The following is a 24,220-nucleotide window of genomic DNA, read 5'->3' as shown; positions in this document are numbered from 1 at the left end:
CCAAACAAACACACTGAGTAAGAAAGCAAAGAGAAGGCTTCCGTGAAGAAGGAAGAGGCACTGAAAGGCCCACAAGAGCAAACCTTCCCGGGGAGTAACCAACCACCAACCACCAACCACCAACCACCAACCACCAACCACCAGGCGAGAGCTGGGAAAGACAATGAAGCAGGGTACAGGGAACACGTGAGCGGGAGCACAAAGGGGAGGGGTTCTCATTAGTCACAGCTTAGGGGAAAGTGTCAGTCTGTATGTGAGTCATGGAGAAACAAGGAAAGATTACTCTCTAGAATAATATGAGTCACCACAATCCGAAGAACTGTATTAAAAGGCTGCATTAGACAATCACTGACAGAGCAGAAGGAAGAAAGAAGAGCGAGCGTAAGAAGTGGTATAGAAGATTTCTTTGAAAAATCACTAAGCATCTGTGAAGGACCGAAAGTCAAGTGAAGAAAACATGGAGGCAAAAGTAAATACAGGCAACTAAGAAAGTGAGTCTTAGTGGAGAGCAAACATGTAAAATGCTATTCGACAATATCTGAAATGCTGCTTCGCAAAAAAAAAAAAAAAAAAAAAAAAAAAAAAAAAAAAAAAAAAAAAAACCTGATTATAAGGGAAAATCCAGAGATCCAATAGGGCAGGTGCAAAATGATGTAAGACAGAAGCACTATGGGAATTCCAAAAGAACTCATGAAAATGATTGCAAGTTCTTTAAAAACACATCAGTAAATTCTCTACAGACACAGAGGGCACCAAACACTCAACACACATGGAGATGCCTTGACAGTTACCTAAGACGTCAGGCCGATGAGCAGGGAAGAATCAATGCGGTGATGAGTTGAACACACAGATCACACTAGCTTATGTGAGCACTCTCAACACCATTAGGGAGGCCAAGGAGAAGGGAGAGCTGGCCTACAGCAGCATGAGATCAAGTATGTCATAGAGTAAGGAAATGTGTCTTATTTCTACAAAGTTTGGGAGTATTTGTTTTTTTTTTTTTTTACCAAAATTTGCCTTGTAATTTGTGTTGTGATCCCTCTGGCGTCCAAGACAATCGATGGTGGAAGTGAGGAGGCCTCTGCAGCTTGTAATCCTAAAATTACAGAAAAGGGACATGAAATCATTGTTTCTGTGTGGTCCTAGCTGTGTGCTCCTCAGCCTAGCAGAGCAATGAGCATGGCATTCCTCCATGATACTGTACACAAATGCCAAGTGCCAGCTGCCCTGCTTGCCGGATGCCCTTCCACGGGCCTCCCGTGGAACCCGGGTGCCCTTCCACGGGCCTCCCGTGGAACCCGGGTGCCCTTCCACGGGCCTCCCGTGGAACCCGGGTGCCCTTCCACGGGCCTCCCGTGGAACCCGGGTGCCCTTCCACGGGCCTCCCGTGGAACCCGGGTGCCCTTCCACGGGCCTCCCGTGGAACCCGGGTGCCCTTCCACGGGCCTCCCGTGGAACCCGGGTGCCCTTCCACGGGCCTCCCGTGGAACCCGGGTGCCCTTCCACGGGCCTCCCGTGGAACCCGGGTGCCCTTCCACGGGCCTCCCGTGGAACCCGGGTGCCCTTCCACGGGCCTCCCGTGGAACCCGGGTGCCCTTCCACGGGCCTCCCGTGGAACCCGGGTGCCCTTCCACGGGCCTCCTGTGGAACCAGCAGTTTGCTGTCTCTCTATAGGTTTACACGCAGCCGAGGCAGGGTCATGTTCACCAAAATTCCTGGTTGCTATGCTTAACTAAAACAGGACTGACACTTGACAACTGACGGAATCCTGATGACTCCATATCCAAGACAGATTATCTCCATCTCGCCCAGCTCACACTTGAATGGACAATGCTACAAGAAAACCGTGCAGTCTATTTCCTACTTTAAATAGTAAAGCAGCTTTATTTTTCCCCATAGGAGTCATATCCAAAGATAAAAGTGATGTTTGAAGACATCAATGTATGGAAAATTGAAAATTTCCAGAACATGAGAATCTGCATGCTACATAGTGATTTACATAGAAAGTAGTTGACAAGAGTTTAAGAATATCATGGTTTGAATAACACACACATAGACACAGACACAGACACACAGACACACACACATACACATACCTATACATATACATAGGGGTGTGTGTGTGTGTGTGTGTGTGTGTGTGTGTGTGTGTGTAGTTCTGGAACTTGCTAAGTAGACCAAGTTAGCAGACTCAGAAATCCACCTGTCACTGCCTCCCAAGTGCTTAGATTAAAAGCATGCACCACCACTACCCAGCTGATGTATTCCATTTTTAAGATTTTTAGATTTAACTATAAAATACCCTGAGAACAAAGTGACTATGGCAATGAGTGTGTAGGAAATACAATATGTAAAATTATACAGTTTACAAGTACAATCTGCTACACTGGGCTGGAGAGATGTCTCAGTGGCTGAGAACCCAGCTGCTCTTCTAGAGCACTAAGGTTCAATTCCCATTGCTGACATAATGGTTCATGACCATCTGTAACTCCAGTTCCAGAGGATCCGACACACTCTTCAGGCTTCTTGGGCACCAGCCACACAGCAGGTGCACATGCATACATGCAGGCAAAAACCTCATATACATAAAAAATAAATAAGCCTTTTAAAAGAAACTGTTATACTTTCTAGCAAGCCAATGCTTCCAGGGCTTTCTTGCATTATTTTAATGCAACACTTCAGTTGTAATGTATCAGTTCAGTTTATATAAATGAAAAGCAAAGAGCATAAACCACATAATATAAATCTGTTAAAGAAACTAGACTGTTAGAAAGCATATAAACACTGAGAAGGATGAGGAACGGATAAATAAAGGGGAAAGAAGGTTTGCCTTAAGAAACATACATTGTTTTGTTATCTACATTTAAATTCTATATGCATGCAGTACCATAATTTTTTTCTTCTGTGAGTCCGCTGGAAAGTTTGTAAGTATACAAAATTGCATCTTTATTTCTTGAGGTATTCTTCACATGCTGAACTTCAAAATGCATGTTTTCTACATTAAGATATAGCGCATCTATATGGCACAGTTCCAGGAAATGAGTAGTGAAGAGCGTAAATGCCTAAAACACATAACAATGAATGTGAGTACTTTTAAATTATCTAGAAAACTCTATTTCAATTATTTAAACATAACACATTAGCTTAACTTTCCAACCAGCTTGCCAAAGACAGGAGTAAAACCGGTATCTCATAGATGGACATGTTCAGGTCATGGGTTTTGAAGTTTATATCCAATGAAGGATCAACTTTGTTTGCACATGCACAATATGTTATGTGAAAGAGTCTCCCAGGTATGGTAGCATACACCTTTAATCCCACCACTCAGGAGGCAGAAGCAGACAGATTTCTGTGAGTTCCAGGTGTCTGGTCTACAAAGAGTCCAGGACAGCCAGGGCTACAGAGAAAAACCTTCTCTCAAAAACCAAAGAAACAAAAAATATGTTATGTGAAAGAGACTAAATTTCAAAGTAAAAAGATAAAGTTTACAGAGATAAAGGTACTAAGAGAGGTGGTCACTTCCTAGGGAGACACCACAGCACAGCTGCCCACACCTCACAGCACAGATGCCCACACCTCACAGCACAGCTGCCCACACCTCACAGTGCAGATGCCCACACATCACAGCACTTCCCTCTACACTGTACACACTTTACACAGAGTCTCCTCCTCCAAGGACTATCAGAACATGGAATTAATGCATTATATTAGGTATTTAAATTCTCAAATGTTTTATTTTATGTTTTTTCTTGTGTTCTTTTTTTGGTGCCAGGAATTAAATCCAAGGAGAAATTCCCTAAGCACTTGAGAGCCAGAAGCCCATAGCTCTCTGTGATCCTGGTCTACAGAGCAAGCTCCAGGATAGTCATAAATCCTGTCTAAACACACACCCTCCAAAAGAGCCATTACACTTAAGAAATACATACAAGATTGATTGAAATTTAAATGTCATAAATCCCAGCACTTAAAAGGTTAAGCGGAGAAAACTGCTAAGACTAGTTTGGAATACACAGAGAACACAGACCATCTAGTACAAGTATATAGCAAGATTTTTGTCTCAAAAGTAAAAAAAAAATAATAATTAAATATTTGGCTGGCAAATGTCTGAACCAAAGATGATAATAACAACAACAAAACAAAAAACAAAGAAACAAAAAAAAAAAAACCACGGAGAGATTTGACATGATTACACATAAAAATTCCCTAAATCCTTGACCAGTTGATAGTCTGGATGCATCTAGAGTGTGTCCTGCACAAGTTAACTGGTGACACCTGAGCCTCAGTATGTGTTGTGATCATCGTGTGGCTCCAGAAAGATCACACCAGGCCAAACAGTTCAACATGAGGTTTACTGAGAGAGAAAAGGGCAAGGTGGCAGAGGAAAGAGAAGGGGGGAAGAGAGAGAGAGAGATCAGAGGGGCCTTATGAATGGTGACATAGCCACAGGTAAAGGTAAGAGGTAAGCCAAGTGGATTCTGGGAATATGGTGGGTCAAGCTGCCACCTCTGTGACCTCTGGGTTTCAGAGGTCCTGATGTCAACAGTACAGCAGCCCAAGGAGATGGGGTGTTAAGAAGGAACAAGACCAAAGAAAGTTTGAATAAAATTTCCATTTTGAATAGGGGTCAAATAAAGGTGAAGTTCCCATGACCTCCCTAGGTAACTGACACCCTGGTTGGTGAGTTGAGACATGAATGCTAGACAAGTCAACTGCCACAGTTGAATAATCCAACCAACGGGAACAGGATAACTGAACCACAAAGACATGTTCCTAAGGAAGGCCCCTAACCCTAGATCCTGATTGGTGGGATAACTTGGCACATATGGCATTCTGGCTTGGGGTTGCAGTTCAACTCCTGAGTCTGTTCTGCAACCCTGATCGATCAATAGCAGCATTTTAGTGAGTACTTAAGCAGATGACAAAATAGATACATTAGATACATTTTTGTCATCTGCTTAAGTACTCACTAAAATGAATGTTTGAAGACACAGTCAGCTACCGAGTCTGCTGTTGTCCCTGACTGATCAGTTTGTGCTGCCTAATTCAAATTAAGGTCTTGCTTTGCAGGACTCTTGTTATTTCTTGGGTTTTGTTAGACTTTCGCACCCCAACAGAGGGACCTTTAAGAGGAATGGTTTAGTGGGAGATCACTGGACACAGCTTTTAGGAGGAGTTACTTTGGTCTTCTGGAGTGAAACTCATGGGAGTCACTGATATATAAGATATGTAAGATTGGAGACTAGGTGACCTCTAAACTGCTTAGCAGCTAATGACTGACAATAATGTGCTTTAAAGGCCATGCATCAAAGGCTACAGATTTAGCTCTGCGATAAGAGCTCTGGCTTTCTATGTCCTTTTCAGCACACACATTCACATAGACCTTCATAAACTCTATTAGGTTAATTCAATGTAGAAATGACTGCTCAACTGCCGCTAGGGGCACTGCAGGCTCTGTGTCACATGGATGTCAGTAGGTGGCAGAGAGGAGAGGCTAAGTCTATGCTCAGTGTTCTGACCTATGGACAGCTGAAGGATTAGTAGTAGTAGCAGTCACTGAAAGAAGTGAGCTGAGTCTGTTGCCACAGACCCTATGAGAGAGTGAGTCCAAGACAGATGACTTCTGAACGGAGCCATGCAGGTGGCCCAGGTGAGGAACAAACCTGGGATGACCACTAGTCTGATTCCATGTGACTGGACAGGGACCTAGCCTGAGATGATCACCAGTCTAGTGCTGTGCCTGCCTGAGGGGCCAGTCCATAGCCAAGATGAGCCCTTCCTGGTGTCATAATACATGGTGGGGCCTAACACTCCTGAGAGCACACCTGAGACAACGTCAGAACCTGAGTAATCCCGGGCACCACCAAGGGGAGCAAGTGAGTGGTGGAGAAATGAAAGAGAAGGAGAAGCAGAAGGAAGTGGGCACAGTGAAGAGAGGCAGAACTGGAGACTCAAGAACAGTCAGGAACAGCCTGCTGTGAGTAGCCAGTGCTGCTACCTAAGGTCATGGTCCTGGCCTGTGTGCCACCAGAGGGTCATATCTGGGTCCATGTCCCTGCAGCAGCAAAGGTCTATTACCACCAAAGCCCAGGTAGACAGGTCTCAGGAGCTGCTTGGGGACATGGTGATGTTTGAGGGCTATGCACTGGTCCCACCTCTTGCCTGAACATCCTGGGGGAGCTGGCGCTGGTGACATGAGAGCAGAGGCTGAACCCAGCCCTAGACAGCTGCAGTACTCAGGAGAATGAGCGCAGTGGAGCTGGCCCTGGTTGCAGTTTTGCTGAGTGAGCCAACCCCAAGGGGATGAATGTGGGAGAGCCTGCCCTGCCAGTCATATCTCTTGCAATGGCATGGATGAAGGTTGCCACCTGTGACAGGAAGACCTGGCCCTCTCCCTCACTGGATGGGACAGCCAGGGTAGAGCAGGAGAGCTGGCCCTGGTGGTGTGGGTATGGGAGAACTTACCCACTGGCTTACAACTCAGGTACCACCCAGGCCCAGATCAAGAGCTTTAAGTTGGTCTGCCCCAGCATCTACCCCATCTATGAACTGCTGGAGTATGTGAATGGGATTGATCCTGCAGATCCAAAGCTGCAGGATCTCCATTACACACAGCAACAACATGACGTCCAGGAGAAGTCCCGGTGTGGTTCCAGTTTTGGGTTAACAGAAGCCAGAGGCCTCGCACCAGACCAATGGCTCATCGCAATGAACATTTGCAAGTAAAGAAGTGTGGACAAAAGGGCATGCTGTGGGACACACTGTGACACCCTACAACTTCCACAATGACATTTTTCCTCTCATTATAAAGATTTGGTTCATGATCACAGAAGCTAACAAATTCCATAATTGATAATGGAATTTTTGTTAAGCTAAAGTTCCAGGAGACCTATGAAGTAATTCTACCTGAATCCACCAGGCTGCAATCTGGATTGGACATGCCAAAATCTGAGACTGCAGACCATCCGCAGACTGCTGGGAGCCAGACAGGCACTCTGCCGACTGACTCTCTCTGCCGACTGACTCTCGGGACAGTCGGCCTCTATGATCTTTTAGCTCACCAGTGAGGGCTGTCTGCTCAGTCTACTGCACATGTCCACTTCTAGAAATACCCCACAGATATAATCCAAATAATGTTTATTCAAATGTAGGAATGTTTGTAGCTAGTCAGACTGACATGTAAAAGAATCCATCACAAATACTAATTTGCTTTTTATCTTAAGTAATATATGCATCTTGTTCATGTGAGAAATTCTGGGTGACATGTTAAATTACATAAAATATGTGTATTAACACTACTTTTGAATTGTTGCATACTTGTATTAATATATAAAATAATTTTTCATTCTCTATAATGAGTCGTTGTGGGCTATTGTTTAAGGTTAAAAAAAAAAAAAGTCGGGTGGGCGGTGGTGGCGCACACCTGTAATCCCAGCACTCTGGGAGGCAGAGGCAGATGGACTTCTGAGTTGCCTGGTCTACAGAGTGAGTTCCAGGACAGCCAGGGCTATACAGAGAAACCCTGTCTCAAAAAACCAAATCCAAAAACCAAAAAAAAAAAAAAAAGGTTAAAAAAAAAAAACTCCTTAAAGACACTTTAAGGTATTTTAATTATGAAAATGTGCTTTTACATTTCTCACATCTGAGTATATTTTAAATAGTCATCTATGAAATAATTTTCCAAATTAGCTTAATAGCAGAGAAAAAATAATTTTTACAAGATTTGTGAGAACATGTTTTCTTTAAAGGATGCTGTTTTCTTTGGGTATTTTGTTCTATGATGCCTTGGAAATTATTACAAATGGAAATGTGCTATCTTCAGATGGTCAGATTTTGTAATATGTAATATGTAACATCTTCATATTTTGTTATTCAATTTTATTAAATTAAAGCCAACTGACTTTTGCATTATCTGTAGGTCTCAATTTTACTTGTATGCACAACAGTAATTATTTCTACTTTCACCAGAAATGAAATGAAAATTCCTGTAGTGTGCCTCTTTTACCCAAAACTGTTTAAAAGACTATTTGTGGGCACAGATACAATCCAATAATGTTAAATACATGAAACACGCTATTTAGAATAAACAGGGACATACCTTTATGCTCAGCAGATGCTCACAGACAGCATAAGAAATTCCAATCCCTTCTTCTGTATTAGTGCCTCTGCCAAGCTCATCAATTAATATGAGTGACTTGTCATTAGCATTATGAAGAATATATGCTATCTGGAAGGCATAATTTTAATGCTATTCATTATACCCAAGCAATGCTGTTCTCTTAGAAAACAAGTGAAATTGGTCCCTTTATAAATATGTCTGAGATTTATTTTAATAGAGAAATCCAGCTGAGCAGAAAATAACACATTGCTTCTCTTTTAGACAATCACATAACTAACAATTCCATTTGAATAGTTCATATATAAAAACAGACATCTACATATGTATGAGACAACAAAACAGTATTATCTACAACATGAAGAAGCACATCAGTAAACTAAATGCTTAAATAAGACACAAAGATGGTCGTTCTCTTCTCCACAAATTAACAATCACCATCATACAATGCTGAAAACCAATTCAAAACATATTTACTTCAAAACTTATATTTGCTAAATGCAGAACAAGATATTAAGGAAAAAGATATTTGTTTAACAAATTTAAATCCATGGCCAACAAAACAGCAAGACTTAAATTGACAGAAATTCTTTCCCTCTGGAGAAAATCAACCTCTTTCTCAAAATACAGAATTCCACTCAATTGTATTATAATGAATTAGCTTTGGATACAACAAGGAATCTGTTTAAAATATATACTTCCTAGGAGATAAAGGCACACAGCTGTGATGCCAGTACTTAGAAGGCAATCTCTGTAAGTTTGTGGCCAGCCTAGGAGGGCTATATATAGTGATATGAATAAGTTAAATAAAAGACATAGCTTGATCTATCTAGGCTACTGATAGAATCCCCACAGGCAGCTGGGCAGTGGTGGCACACGCCTTTAATTCCAGCACTTGGGAGGCAGAGGCAGGTGGATTTCTGAGTGTGAGGCCAGTCTGGGCTATAGAGTGAGTTCCAGGACAGCCAGGACTACACAGAGAAACCCTGTCTCGAAAAAAAACAACAATAAAAAAGAATCCCCACAGGCATTCTATGCATGCTAAGCAAATGTATAGTTTCTTTTATCCCCCTTTCTATGACACATCAGAAAAGAAACCTAAGTGCATAGTGATGCACGTATCCTTCCACACACATATGGTCTAAGTGCTCTGCCTTAGACAGGCAGGGTTTGCTCAATCAGAAAAGGAAGGGTACACACTTTTGTGGGGAGGAAGCATTCTCATTCTCCCTTGTTTACATGGGCAAAGACCATGACTTTTAAAGCTAAAGGACAACTGATTCTATGTAAAAACAGTCACTATCTTCTGACAAGCCTATCAGATATCCTACAAAGAAATATGAAAGCCCATGTCAGCTGTCTAGAGCTGTGTTTTCTATGAAGCATCAACTTCCATTCCATCTAAGACACATTAGGAAGCTGTGTTTGACTGCCCTCTGGCTCTCAGGAACTAAAATTCACCAGCAACTCTGGATGCTAGGATAGTTAATATGCTTCTAATAAAAGGGATGTACTGTTTAGTTACCTCTTTCATTTCTTTCATGAATGTTGATGAGTTTGTTTCAATGTCATCATCAGTGCTGATTCTCGTAAAGATCTGCGCAGCGATCCTAAAGGAGGCATATTCTGCCGGGACGTAGGAGCCTGTGAAATCAAGAAGTACTTCAAGTGTTCTCACACAGAATGCTGTGGGTGGAGGCACAGAGCATGGCCCCAGCCCTCTGCTCTCTCCATAAGCCAGCACCTAAACCCCCATTCTCACAGGGGAGATGCGAGCCTCTGGCACCTGCCACACAAATTATGTAGGGACCCCTATGTTGTAGTATTTGGTGCGATGCTCAGTCACATCAGAAAGAAAGAGATCGCTTTAACCTTCAGAACGGTTTAGCTTATATAGTTAACCAATAAATAATATTCAGAAGCAAAACAAAGATGTGCTTGTGAAGCTTAGAAATGAAATCTGAAGGAAATGTGGGAGGGTCAAGTTGATGGCAATTACTGTAAAACACATATAGTTGTGTCTGTACAAACACACGGAAATGTGTCCAAAGCAAGACAATAAAAACATTTAACCAAAAGAAAGATGAGTTATATTCCATAAGTCTATTGTTATGCTACTGGGCTATCTAAAATACTCCCATTTGACAGCAGATCTGTTAACCCATTTTTCTCTGTAATGTGACATGAAAGTCATCCTAACATCATAAGACAAAATAAAATAAGCAATGCAATGCAGAATGGGAAACATACCTCACAGAGCCCTGTGTAAATAAAAGTGATGTAATGAGAGGGAAAACGCACGTGAACTTAGTCCTGGATCTAGGGCAAAAGAAAGATGGAGGGCAGGGCCTGGCTGAGGAAGAAAGGACTGCTGCAGGCGGTCACGTAGTCTGGCAGCACCTGGAATCCCACCGCTGCCTGTGGTCTCTTAGCTCCCGTAGTCCTGCCTGGCTTCCCCTCTCAGGATCCACAGGTACCAGCACAGGGGTCATGCTGCTAGGCTGGGAGGCAGAGCTGAACGGTGACTTAAGAGTGATAGTCTAAGACTGAATGGTCTTCAGACTACTCATATGCCTTCAAGCTTCAGTTTACTCTGCACTCAGGCCTGATGAAACACACACACACACTTACTTCAGAATTTAAGATGAATAGTGATGAAAAGTAAAATAACTGCCTCAGACAGTTTAATAATTATCACTAGCAAGAGTAGATCATACTGTGACACAAGAACCAGATCAGGGCTACTGAATGAAAATCAAGCAAAGCCATGTTTCAATTTAGTGCAGTGAATCAGCCCTCTCTTATCCTCTCACTTCTCCCCACCTTCTCTCTCTCTTTTCTTTAAGACAGGATCTCTTATAGCCCAAGTGGGCTTCAAGCTACATTTGTAGCTGAGGATGAGCTTGACCTTCTGATCCCCTGCTTCACCACCTCCCTAGTGCTGGGATTTGGGTGGGAGCTGCCAGGACTGGCTTCTGATAGCTGGCAATCAGTTCCCAGGAACTAGTTGTAAGACTTAGGTTAGACCTGAACACAATTCCACCACTACCTGTGGTCTCTAGCTCCGGTAGTCCTGACGGAGGTAAGACATATGTAAGAGTGCTGGAGCACTGACCGGCATTTACACACATGTACATGCATACAGACAAACACATACTATACATACTTATATAAATAAGGAGAATGTTTCTATGCCCAAGGTTGTATTGTTTAGAAAATGTCATGTGGTCACTAAACAGTAGTTTCTCCTACTCATGATTTGGTGTCTTGGGTATTTTTCTATTGCTATGAACACACCATGACTAAGGCGACTTATAGAAGAAAGTGTCTACAGAGGCTTACAGTTGATAGGGTGAGCCCATGACCACCATGGGGCAGGCATAGCAGCAGGCAGACATGGTACTGGAAGAGAAGATGAGACCTCAGGTCTTATCCTCAGGCTAGACACAGAGAGAACTAACTGGGAATGACTTGGCTTTTAAAACCTCAAAGGCACCTCCCCCAACAAAGTCACAGCTCCTAATCCTTCATAACCAGCTCCACCAACTGTAGTCCACATATTCAAATATCTGGGTCCAGGGCCAGAGAGATGGCTCAGCTGTTAAAGGCTAGGCTCACAGCCCCCATATGAGCCTATGGGAGTTGTTCTTGTTCAAACCTCCACAACTGGCAATAAGACAATAAAGTATAACTTACCAATCTGGGCCATGATCTGACAAAGTGCAATCTGCTTTAAGTATGTGGACTTTCCACTCATATTTGGTCCAGTAATGATCAGAACATTACTCCCTTCTGTAATATATGTATTGTTTGCAACAGGTTTCTCTGCGGATATTTTTTCAAGAATGGGATGCCATCCTTGTTTGATTGCCAAAGTGTCAGTAAACTCTGGTCGAACTGAAAAAAAAAGAGGGTGGGGGGAGGTGAAAGCTGAAGATATTTATATCTAAATATATTGTGGTGTGTACATAGGGGCTGACCTTAGTAATTTTATGAGCCCAATTTGGGTCAATAAGTTACTACTTTATCTCAAACATACTCCTAAATATCACTTAATTGTAACTCATTATTCTTAGTTATTTCCAGAGAATATAGTTCATTTTCACTGCCCTGGGTTCCAAAGCAACTTACAAAACATCTGTAAAGACTTAAAGAACCATATGGACATTGGTAATACCTTCAAAATAACCAGGTACTCCTCTAGATAGAAACCTTGAGGCCTAAACACTGCTTCACGTCTAACCACTTAGTGTTCAAAGCAAAGTGTAACTCAACAATGGAGCCAAACATAAACGTAAAATTCTGTCCCACACCCTTGAAAATATGTCTAAAAATCTATTTTGGAAATAGAGAAAACCAAGCACAAAGGTTCTGTCAGTTCACAGATCTCTCTGGACAGCATCTGAGGGGAAGCTCAACTGTTGCACACTGAGAAATGGATTGATGGATAAACTTCAACACTCATCACATATTAAGTTTGGTACAGAAAAGACCAAAGGTATCTTTAAAAACAACTGCAATTTGGGGATTTAGATATATTTCTCAAATTAAATAGAGTAAGTTACTTAATAATTAACAAAACAACTATTAGACTAGCAAACCCTGGGCTGGGGACATGGCTCAGGTGGGAGAATGCTTACTGATCATGCCAGCATCCTGAGGTCCTTTCCAGTACTGTACACACTGGGCATGGTGGTGCACTCGTGAGGTGGGGGCAGATCTGAAGATAATGGCCATCCTCACTCCCTAACTCAAGTGTGCGACAGTCTGGGATGCTTGAGATCCCAAGGTAAAGTTTTAATCTCAAACCCTACCCAGGGATTCATCCTATAAACAGTCAACAAACCCCAACACTATTATGGACGACAAGAAGAGTATCCCGAAAGGAGCACACCATGGTTGTCTCCGGAGGGGCCCTGCCAGAGCCTTACAAATACAAAGGCAGATGCTAGCAGCCAACCACTGGTCTGGGTGTGGGGTCCCCAAAGGAGGAGCTGAAGGGGTTTACAGCCCCATGGGAAGAACAACAATGTCAGCAATCCAGATGCCAAGACTTCTAGGGACTAAACTATCAACAAGGGGTACACATGGTTCTAGCCAAAAATGTGGCAGAGGAAGGCCTTGTCCGGCATCAGTGGAAGGAGTGGTCCTTGGTCCGATGAAGGCTCAATAGAAGTCCCAACAAAGGGAAATTGGGGGCGGGGGGGAGGTCAGGTGGAGGGGCATATACTTGGAAGCAGGGGGTGGGAGAAGGGGTTGGGGGTTTTGGGGGATGGGGGAAACCGAGAAGAGTTTTACCATTTGAAATGTAAATGAAGATTATATTCAATAAAAACAAAGGAAAAAAAGAAAATATGGAAGAGTAAATATTTCAGCCTAAAACAGCAGTGATAAAAAGTTAGTATGGATTATTATTTATTATTTGCTATTATCATCTGGCATTATTTATTAAGATTTAAATTTAGAACTTTAGAAATATAAAAACATTTTTCTAAGATACTTCTCATAAAAACAAGTGCTGGAGAGATGGTTCATTGGTTAAGTGCACTGGTTACTTTTGCGGGAGACCTGGACTCAGTTCCCAGCACCCATATGGCACTCACAACCATCCATAACTTCAGGTGCAGGTGACCTGATCCTCGTCTTGCCTCCAAGTGCACTGCACACATGGGGTGCACATACATACATTTATGGACTCATGCATATACATAAAAAATAATCTTTAAAAATCAACCAGTGTAACAAATCTGAAATGTTGTTGCTAAATTTAATCACAAATGTTAATTTTAATGTTATCATGCCTGCAGTTACTCACCATAATTATCACACACTAGGCCTATCTGTCTGCATGGTGGTGTGTGATACTTACTGATAAGTTGTGTAAGAAGTTTCAGGGCTAACTCTACTGAAGTGGTGATCTGACATTGGGAAATGGCCACACCCCTGCAGAAAGGCCTCCATACAGGCCTGGGTTTATGAAATGTGCCCCAGAGCTGAAAATGCGCACAGAGCATGCTTGCTTCTGTCAGTAGTCAGCGAACAGCTATAGTGAGTTACAACTTTGGACCATGGTACTTCACCAAGGAGTTTTTCTCACTTGGGAAATCTTTAAAAATTACTGCAGTTTTGCTTTTTTTCTGACTTGCCAATTTTTAAATGAATTTAACTTCAAATTTTTGGAGATGAATTTTTTTTTTTGAGACAGGGTTTCTCTGTATAGCTCTGGCTGTCCTGGAACTTACTCTGTAGACCAGGCTGGCCTCGAACTCAGAAATCCGCCTGCCTCTGCTTCCCAAGTGCTGGGATTACAGGCGTGCGCCCCCACCACCAGGTAAGATGAATTTTTATAATCATGTGTCTATGTGCTTGTGTTTGGGTACGTGATGTGAAGGCAGCATCCGAGGCAGCCAGGTGTCTGTCCACGGGGAAGAGTTACAAGCAGTGGTGGGTGCTGGAAATCAGCCTCAGGTGCTCTCATGCATTCCCAGCCACGCAGCCATCTATCCAGCTCCCTAAATTATTTTAGACGGTAATTTCACTATCTCCATTGTGTGTCTTAGTTTGGGTCACAGACAAGAAACTATTTCAAGAATCAAGAGTAAAACATTGACAAGTGATATGAAGTTGAGTAAGACGCACATTTCAGCGTGTCCCACGCTTGTCCTGTCAGAGGCAGTGACTCACCGTAGTCAGAAAGCGTGCAGGCGTGAGCAAAGGACAGCAGCATGTCCAGCATGGACACCGTGTCGGAGAGCTTGTACAGGCAGTGGATGTGCTCATAGATCTCACTGAGAAGCTTGCACACTATCCTGAAACACGGGGGACAAGACGTGATGGCGCCGCTCACAAGGAGATACGCAGCTTGTAATTGCTTGACAACAACAATATTCATACTTGTGCACTATAAAAAAGTATTGTTTGGCTGGCTCATTTTAGATAAAATATTGATGTCTCAGTTCACTGTCACATCTACCAGGCAAAAAATAATCCATAATCTTCTATATTCATTATTGAAACAACAGCCTCACTAAATATAAACAAAACATTTTCAAATAAATAACGTGCTTTAGAAAATATAAAATATTTTATATAGACATAATCAAGTGCTCATTATACACACATCTTATCTACTAATCTGTCTCACACACACAAAAACATACAAACATATATAAACATATACACAGAGACACACACACACACACAAAGACAGAGACAAAAAGAGGGAAAGGGAAGGGGGAAAAGAGAGAAACCCAGACACACAAAGAGACATACACACAAACACAAACATATACACAGATGCACACCATGTTCCAATCATGTCATTATTTAGATTTTCATAAGCAGGGTTAAATGTAATACACTCCAGGAATTATTCCCCTTTCAAGGATGTACCCAGAATTTACATTAATAGTATCTGGGGTCCAGGACTTAAATCTGTTTTGAAAGCCTAAATTTTCCACTCTATCTCAGCCTATCAATTCTAAATGCCCTGCCTCTCCTAAAGTCAAAGCTACTGATTCATGGACAAGAAAAGAGCTGGCGCTACCATGCTGCTGCCTTAGAAATAAGAGTGTGAGAGCCGATGCTCGAGACCATGGGAAAAGGAGAAGCTGAATTAAGCCCAAGACAAGCTCCCGGCCCACGAGCTCTACGCAGTGCAGCACGTGGTGCAGAGGTCCTGGGAACGCCATCTACCTCTCCTCCAGGATCTCCCTCAGCCCAGCATCTCCCTCAGCCCAGCATCTCCCTCAGCCCAGCATCTCCCTGGCATCTCCTAGCATCCCCAGTCTCCCACTGCCTCTCCCTCACGCCTTCTATGAGTCTCACTCGTTCTCAACACGATGGCAGACTCTCTTACATTCACAATTCAACTGCCTGTAATCAGACAAAGAGTCAATTAATTAAATCTTTTATAGTTCCTCAAACTAAACCAATTTAATTCTGTACTTGAATACTTCAAATGCTCTTACATGTAGGTCATGTGATAGATTTCTCGCAAAGACTCTTGGCATCTTTCATTCATTTTAATTAAATCTGCTGATGTAAAACTATATGAGTTTTTCACTTTAGAAATCTGTAGGAAGTTAAAAGCAATATCAAGCTCTGTGTACATGCACATGAGATAAAACTTACAGTTCATAGGACAGAAAGGTAAGTGTTCAGTTTAACACTTTACTTTCTAAGGTAAAGTATTACAAGCAAAGTTCTAAATACTGTCTACGAAAAATACAAGCAAGATTATGTAAAAGATAAAGCAAGACATTTCTAACGCAATCACTCCAGCATGACTAACTGGTCAGTACTGAAATGGCCATGCAGAAAGGTTAGAAGGCTGATTCTCATTAGCAGGCAGCATGCTTGATGGACAATAGGGACCCTCTGTGACCCCCGCTGTGACTCTGACTCTCCTCAGCCCTTGTCCCCCATCTGAACCCTTACTCACGGTCTAGCTCTGTGACTTTTTCATGTAAACCTGTAGTAAGACAGTGTGTGTGCACTGTTTGTGTGTACAAGAGAGTAAATGTGTCCACAGTCACAGGCTTAAAAACACTATAGAAAACAAATCTATCTTCTTACTGCAGACATTCTCAAACCTTTAATAGGAAATGAATCGGGAAAATGGTGAAATAAGAGGTAGGTGAGTGCTTCAGCAGGTAAAGAACTCTCAGCTGAGCCTGGAAACCTGAGTCAACCCTGGGGCCTACATGAGGGAAGGAGAGACTGACTCCCACAAGATGCCCTCTGACCTCCAAGTGTCACATATAAAACAATGATATTTAAAAATTTTAAACAAAAGGTACTGCAGTGTTTCCTAAATTCTTTTGTCGAAAAACATTTTCTGGACTTGTTTCTTCATTTGCCTTTGCCTCCTTAGGTTGACACCCTCAAGCCTGTCAGTGGTGTGGATGCTCAGTGGGGCACAGCAGCAAAGCCATGCACCAAACAGAAGCCTGGTAAGTGTCCCCCCGTCACGTCCACAAAGCCAGGAACAGCCACTCTCTTGCCACTCCAAGTTAACCTTAATGAACTCTGCAGGAAGCTGGTCACTGGAGAGTGCCGCGCCGTCTGCGGTCATCTGGATGAAGAACCCCCGTGCGGAGCTGAAGCTGGTCCGAAGAGGGAGGCTGTACTTCTCTGCAAGCTGTGCTATCATCCCTAGGGACCAGAGACCAGGGAAGATCTCCTGAGGGACAGCCCCTGTAGTTATAGGCTCTTTACTTCTTATTTTATACACAAACAGGAAACTATTCTTGGGGTTTTTTTTAAACAGTAAAAAAATGCTAATGTCCAAAAGATGTGGAAAGTACCCTTTAAAATGCTATTGTCTGATGTGTGTTTCTAAAGGAAAAGAAATTATAGAAATGATAGAACAAAAACTATTTTCTCTAAAAATTAGGAATATTAGAGTTCTGTATCGTTATTCAACTTTTTAGTAAAACAGAAGCTACATAAATTGCTGCAGCGTATGTTTTACCCTTGTGTGTCCCCAGAATGAAACGGTATCAGGCAATGGACTCTGAGAAGGAATCCTAATCTGTCAGTCCCACAGTGCCGGGCTCTAAGCCTTGTCTGCGGCAGCCCTTGGTCCTGAGCCTCCTGTGAGGCCAGTACCGCCCTACCTGAGCTCCTCCTGGAGCCTCCTGTGAGGCCAACAGTCTCACCATTTGGGGCCTACAAATTTCACTCAACATTTGAGGCTACATTTCTCTTTACCATGTCTACCTAATAATTATAAGTTTATTAATTAGCAACATTTTTTCTTTTAACTTTGTGTCTTGTTAGGGTTTCTATTGCTGTGATAAAACACCATGACTAAAAGAGCAATTCTGATGTCATCCCCCATCTCTTGAGAGGAGTCAGGGCAGGGCCCTGGCAGCAGGATCTGCAGAGCCCACGGAGTCTTGCTGGCTGGTTCTCATGACTTGCTCAGTTTGTTTTCATAGCACCCAGGACCACCTGCCACTCACAGTGAGCTGGACCCTCTATATCAATCATGAAACCAAAGAAAATGGACCTGTCCATAGGTCAGTCTGGCAGGGACTTTTTTCAATTGATGTTGCCTCTTCCAAAATGATTCCAACCTGTGTGGAGCTGACATCAAAGCAGCCAGGACACCTAGCACTCTTGTTCTGCACTGATTTCTGTCATCTCTCACTATGCATCCCAGACTCAGGCCAGTGTGCACATGCTATAGGAGCACAGTGACAATACAGTGAGTAATTAGTAGGCTCAGGTGCTAATCCTCAGATAAAACTGGTGCTACTTCCAGCTAAAGCATATCAATATTCTTCATTCTTCAGAGAACCCCCAATGTACCTGAGGTCACTCTCTAGCACTTCGACATCAGTCCTTTTATTTTATTTTATTTTATTTTATTTTATTTTATTTTATTTTATTTATAGGATCTCACTGTGTATAGCAGGCTGTCCTGGAATTCACTATGTAGACTGAGCTGGCATCAAACTCATAAAGATTTGTTTCTGCTAGCTCTTAATTTCTGGGATTAAAGGGATGTGCCACCAGGTCTGGTGGCATTACTGGTTTTTTTCCCAACTTAATATTTTTTACTGCTTATCTGGGAATTCCACGTAATACACCCAGACTGCGCTCACTTCCCAGTCTTCCCAGGCCTACCCATGCGCTGCTGTGGCCTCACCCTTCAAACGGGAAAAAAGAGCCACTTGTGTTGCCCATATATTCACTGACGCATGGTCAAACACTGTTTTTTAAAAAGAGGCTTTTAAAAAAGCAGTATGTATTAGCCATACTGAGTAAATATAAAATATCTCTCCCTCTTCCTCTCTCCCCACCTCTCTCTCTGTCTCTGTCTCTGTCTCTGTCTCTCTCTCTCTCTCTCTCTCTCTCTCTCTCTCACACACACACACACACACACACACACAGCAGGAAGAAGAAGTGAAGCATGTGATACAGTACAGCGTGCATGGAGGAAGCCTTGGGTGGCTCCCTGGCGTACCCCGGGAGGCGGCCCAGTGCCCACAGGCCTATTTCTCCTCCCTTCACTGTTTCTTCTGGCCAGTTTGATCACTGGTGTAGTAAAGAATGACCTATAGATTGTAGAGGGCTTTGTTTTTTAATTTTTTTAAACCAAGAATGATCTCTACTCAACATCTTCCCAGCCACATCTCAAGCAGCCTTTGGCACCGACACACCTGAGCAGAACCTTTCAAAGCCAGGAGCCCCATGTCCAGGAAAAGCTGAGAAAAGAGAACTTTGCCAATGATAGTGACCACAGTGAAAGCAAATATTATTAATAATAATAAAGAGAAATAAAAGAAATAATGAATAAAAAATGTAGCAGGGTGGCCCCGTTACCTGCTATGTCGTCCACTATCTCTGTGTATGTCCTCCTGGCTATGTCCAGGAACTCGCTGATGTTCGCACGCACTGCATAGCACTTCTGAGTCCGCATGTTCAGGCAGCCCTTCATGTACCTCGCATCATCATTTATCACTGTTTTAATCTTCTCAAGTATTAGAGCAAACCTAGCAAACAAAAACAGGTAATAAGCAAATAGCCACTTTCACTGTTAATGAAACCAAACCTTTGTTATTTTACAGTAAATGTTTAACAAATGTTTACATTTACCTAGGTTAGAGTTATCATTGCCTCAACGTAAAACTATTTTTGCAGTCAAGATTACTCAAAAATGGCATGAGATGACCAAATAAAACTCAAATTTGCTAATGGGAGCATCTCCCACGTCATGCATGATCAGTACGGCTGTGAGTGGATACAGGGCTCACTGTCAACATGGCCCTAGTGGACTAACGAACAGTTCTAACTCCATCTTCCTTTATTCCACATGCACTTAGGCCATGTAGCAAGGGCTATATTAGGCAGGGTTATCCAACAAACATTCCCCCTCAGTAAGGGGGACATGAGCCGTGGGACACAACAGGAGCCAACAACCACCAGCTGACACACACAGTCACTACAACCACACAAGCCATAGTCTGTGATGCCAGTTTACCTAACTTTTCAAATATTCTGTTCTTGAATGCCACATTGAATTAAGTTGATTATTGATTTCAGCTTGTGGCATAACAAAGGATGCAAACCTTCGATTAACAAGGTAACTTTTAAGCATTATAACATGTTTGGTCAGGAACGAAGGTGCTATTGCTAATAATTTAACAATACTAATTGTTTTTAGAACTTGTTCTACATTCACATCTACTGGGATTTGTTTTTCTACACTAGGACTTCCATGAGTTATCAAAAGAATAGGATGTATTTGCAGGCAGTGAGTATCCCCACCGAGAACAGCTATAAAGGAAACGCTGGTCATTAGTACAAGCAGCCACTGTGCTTTTATCCTACTTTCCTATCCACAGGATTAATATGTAATTGATAGTTAATGGATCCTTTGAAGAAAGTTGAATAATTATTTTTGAGACAGAATCTCAGTATTCCTGGATAAACTGAAGAGAGCATACACTAGCAGCTTAACTGCACACCTGAAAGCCCTAGAACAAAAAGAAGCAAATACACCCAAGAGGAGTAGAAGGCAGGAAATAATCAAACTCAGGGCTGAAATCAACCAAGTAGAAACAAAAAGAACTATACAAAGAATCAACAAAAGAGCTGGTTCTTTGAGAAAATCAACAAGATAAATAAACCCTTAGCCAGACTAACTAGAGGGCACAGGAACAGTATCCAAATTAACAAAATCAGAAGTGAAAAGGGATATATAACAACAGAAACTGAAGACATTTAAAAAATCATCAGATCCTAGTACAATAGCCTATATTCAAGAAACTGGGAAATCTGGAAGAAATGGACAATTTTCTAGACAGATACCAAATACCATCAGATAATCAATCTAAACAGTCCCATAACTCAAAGAGAGGGGTTTAGTGCAGAAGTCTATCAGACCTTCAAAGAAGACCTAATACCAATACTCTTCAAACTATTCCACAAAATAGAAACAGAAGTAACACTACCAATTCATTCTACGAAGCCACAGTTACACTGCATATTCTCCCTTGGAGATGAAACAGTTTCTGTCTAATCAGGAACTTGTCACAGTTTCCTTTCATAGAGAACTTCATAAGATTTTTTTCCTACTTCTATAATGTTCAATATTCCAAATATATTTTAAAAACTGGTTGAGTGCATATTACTTTTAGCTTCAGAAGATATCATGTATATTTAAGAGACATTTAACTATTAAAAATTAGTTTGATGACTTAAAAATGTCAATACTGAGTTGTAAATTTTAAAATAAATTTTATTAGTTTAATAAAAAAAGAATAGAAGTGTGATCTATTAGCAGGTGACAAACCTATGGTCTTCCAAGGAGCCATAGTAAGCGCTTAGTAAGGGCGCGCTGCAGTTCTTCAAGGTGACCTGTGTAAAAACAAAATCACAGTCAGCAAGTCATGGCAGTGCTCAAACTCAGCACTTGGTACTCAACACTTGATCAAATGCCCTTGCTCCATGTTCTCATGTTTACTGTCATGATATTTCAGACATGAATGAAGGTGAGGACAAACTGCATCTTCCCATAAGGTCACTCACCACTTCAAGGTGCTGATTTCTGTGTTTCTGTCTCCTAAATGACATCCAACCTCTTACAGAGGTAGGCACTGAAACAGCTACCACTGTACAACTAAAGTTACTCTACAGATAATTTCAATATTTGGATTTATATATGTATAAACAGAGCAATTTCTCCCTTCCCATACAGTAGAAATGGGATTAAGAACTTCCTCTTGTTTAGTGGAACTGCAAATGGACACCAACTGAACAAAGGGCATGGGAGGCGAGGAGACAGGGCTCTCATTTGAATTTGGGGAGACATGATGTCTATAATTTGATTTGTTTCTGAATGGAAGCAGTATGCACATACTGGTAAAATTAAAGAGTTTACAGAAGCATAAAAATTCATTCACTCATAATTCAATTTCCTTTCCAAAGATTATATACTCTAAATATTATGGTACATGTCCTGCTTCCATCTGAAATTTAAAAACTTATATAATCATGTTCCCCTTTCCCTCACTTAATATATCATGGACATCAGGAGGGTTTTTTTCAATGTTCAATCATTTAGTTTTGTGTGCATGTGTGTGGGCATAGCACACACAGCACATGTATGAAGGTTAGAAGATATCATGCAGAGCTTTCCACTATATAGGTCTTAGAAATCATATTCAGTTGGTCAGGCTTGACAGCAAGTATTTAACCCACTGAGCCATCTTGTAGTGCCAGCCCAATAGCAGTTTCATAAATTTCCAATATTCCAACTTTGTTTTTCATAGAGCAAAAGAACATAAAGTTGGGATATAGGGAGGTAGGGAGATCTGAGAAGAACTGAAGAATGGGAAAACATGATGAAAATATATTGTATAATTTTTTAACAAACAAAAAATGTTTTTTAAAGGTTTTAAAATCAAGTTTAAAGACATTAATGGTTATGGGTAAAGCCTTTTAGAAAACTACAAAGAAAATTACTCATATTAAACAACTGAAATGAGTGTGGGATACAGATAATAGTATTATATTAATGTTAACTATTCCAAATTTTATAAATATATTGAAGTTATGTAGGCCATCCTTGCTCATAAAAAAGACATGGCTAGTACTTAGATACTATAATTTATTTTAAGTGGGTCAGTAAGACTTAATACTATTTAAGTCCAACAACATGTATTTATGTATGCATGTTCTATGTAAAGAGAGAAAACACACTATTCTTACAACTTTTAAGTTTACTTTTTTCTAAAGAAAATGTCTAAAAATAATACTTTATATGTTTTGTGCAACACACGTGAATTACCTTTAAGGGATCCACAAGTTCCAATGTATGCTTCAGATAGATCAAATTTGTTATCTTTGATTCAGCTGCATTAACCTGTCCACATAAAAGACAAATGTAAACACCCCTAAGTTTCAATTAAGTGATGGGTTTTCCTTTGGTCAGTCAACTTCTATTAATAATATCCCATAGATGCATATACATCAGCCAAACTGGGATGCCAACCCAGATGGTGGTAACAAATTGCTGAAATTATAGAAACCATAACTATAAACCCAACATGCTGGTCTCCTGAAAATGTAATGAGAGTTCACATAATTGTACTAATTTTCATTCTATTTCAGCATCTTTGGTGCAATTTAAACTGTAACAGTCAAAGGAAACACAGCAGCAATACAAATCCTTAGCAGCAGCAGGAGAGTGATATTAACTAAATAAGACACAAAGCTTCTTGTAAACAGGTTGATTCTCATTTTCTCAGGTGAAAAACTTTCCCCATTGGTTCCTGTTGGGCAAGCAAAACAATTTTAACAATTTCAGTGTCTCAAATTAATAATAGCCTTTCAGAATACAGCAGTTAAAATGATATAAATAAACTTCATAGAAATTAAACTATACTTTCTAGAGCTGAAAACTGGTATGAGCAAATTTCACACTAACAGGAGACAGGTTTAAGATGTCACAATTATGATGTACTGAACTTTATGTGAGGCTGCTGCTTTCTAAGGTACCCTCACCTGAATTCTCATTACAAAAGACCTAGATTGTGAACAGAAGATCCAGTGTACAGGAAACATCATGAATGTTTTTAGTCCCTAAAGATGAAATCTCATATTCTCTTACGATGGATTCCTATCACTACTAAACAGAAGATCAAAATAAATAAAACTAAGCAGGAAGAAGCATCATTATCATTAGAAGGGAGGAGTGAGGAAGAGTCAAGCTATGGGCAGTAGAGCAGGGGTCTAGAAATGGACCCTAGAACATACAGCAATTTGACTTGTGGCCAAGTTCGTAAGTCAGAGTTCATAAGAACCTTTCTATAACCGGCAACGGCACAAGTGGTAATCCATCTGAGGAAAAGAGGCACGGCTTTCTTTGTCCCATACAAACAAATTAACACAGATGAATTTACAGATCTAAATAAAAAATTAAAGTGATAAAGCATTTGGAGTGTGTCAAGAAGCCTCTATGACTGGCAACTAACTTCATCTGCCTGTCACACAGCCAAACTAGCAGTCCAAGTTGGTGTGCCTACCGTGCAGTCTTGTTTTCGCCAGGACACTAAAGTCCAGTTCCCAGTCCTCCTGTCACAAACCTCAGCA

At 41.4% G+C, this 24,220-nt stretch overlaps 1 protein-coding gene and 1 pseudogene across 1 annotated transcript in view; one reads left to right on the top strand and one right to left on the bottom strand.

The window, feature by feature from the left end:
• Msh4 (mutS homolog 4) overlaps nt 1–24,220 on the bottom strand; it is a 56,339-nt gene that overhangs the window by 2,120 nt on the left and 29,999 nt on the right. Inside the window, exons 9-19 of the mRNA XM_052178820.1 lie at nt 22,917–22,991; nt 21,420–21,484; nt 19,448–19,617; nt 17,133–17,269; nt 16,084–16,187; nt 14,798–14,922; nt 11,810–12,010; nt 9,639–9,757; nt 8,096–8,224; nt 2,888–3,062; nt 1,008–1,096 (exon numbers count right to left, since the gene is read on the bottom strand). Coding sequence (XP_052034780.1) covers nt 1,008–1,096; nt 2,888–3,062; nt 8,096–8,224; nt 9,639–9,757; nt 11,810–12,010; nt 14,798–14,922; nt 16,084–16,187; nt 17,133–17,269; nt 19,448–19,617; nt 21,420–21,484; nt 22,917–22,991 — 1,389 coding nt within the window. The remainder of the gene's footprint in view (nt 1–1,007; nt 1,097–2,887; nt 3,063–8,095; nt 8,225–9,638; nt 9,758–11,809; nt 12,011–14,797; nt 14,923–16,083; nt 16,188–17,132; nt 17,270–19,447; nt 19,618–21,419; nt 21,485–22,916; nt 22,992–24,220) is intronic.
• LOC127683934 (uncharacterized) lies at nt 5,427–5,551 on the top strand (annotated as a pseudogene).

Source organism: Apodemus sylvaticus, chromosome 4 (assembly GCF_947179515.1).
Source record: "Apodemus sylvaticus chromosome 4, mApoSyl1.1, whole genome shotgun sequence".
Classification (NCBI taxonomy): Eukaryota; Metazoa; Chordata; class Mammalia; order Rodentia; family Muridae; genus Apodemus; species Apodemus sylvaticus.
This window is presented reverse-complemented; position numbering and strand designations above follow the sequence as displayed.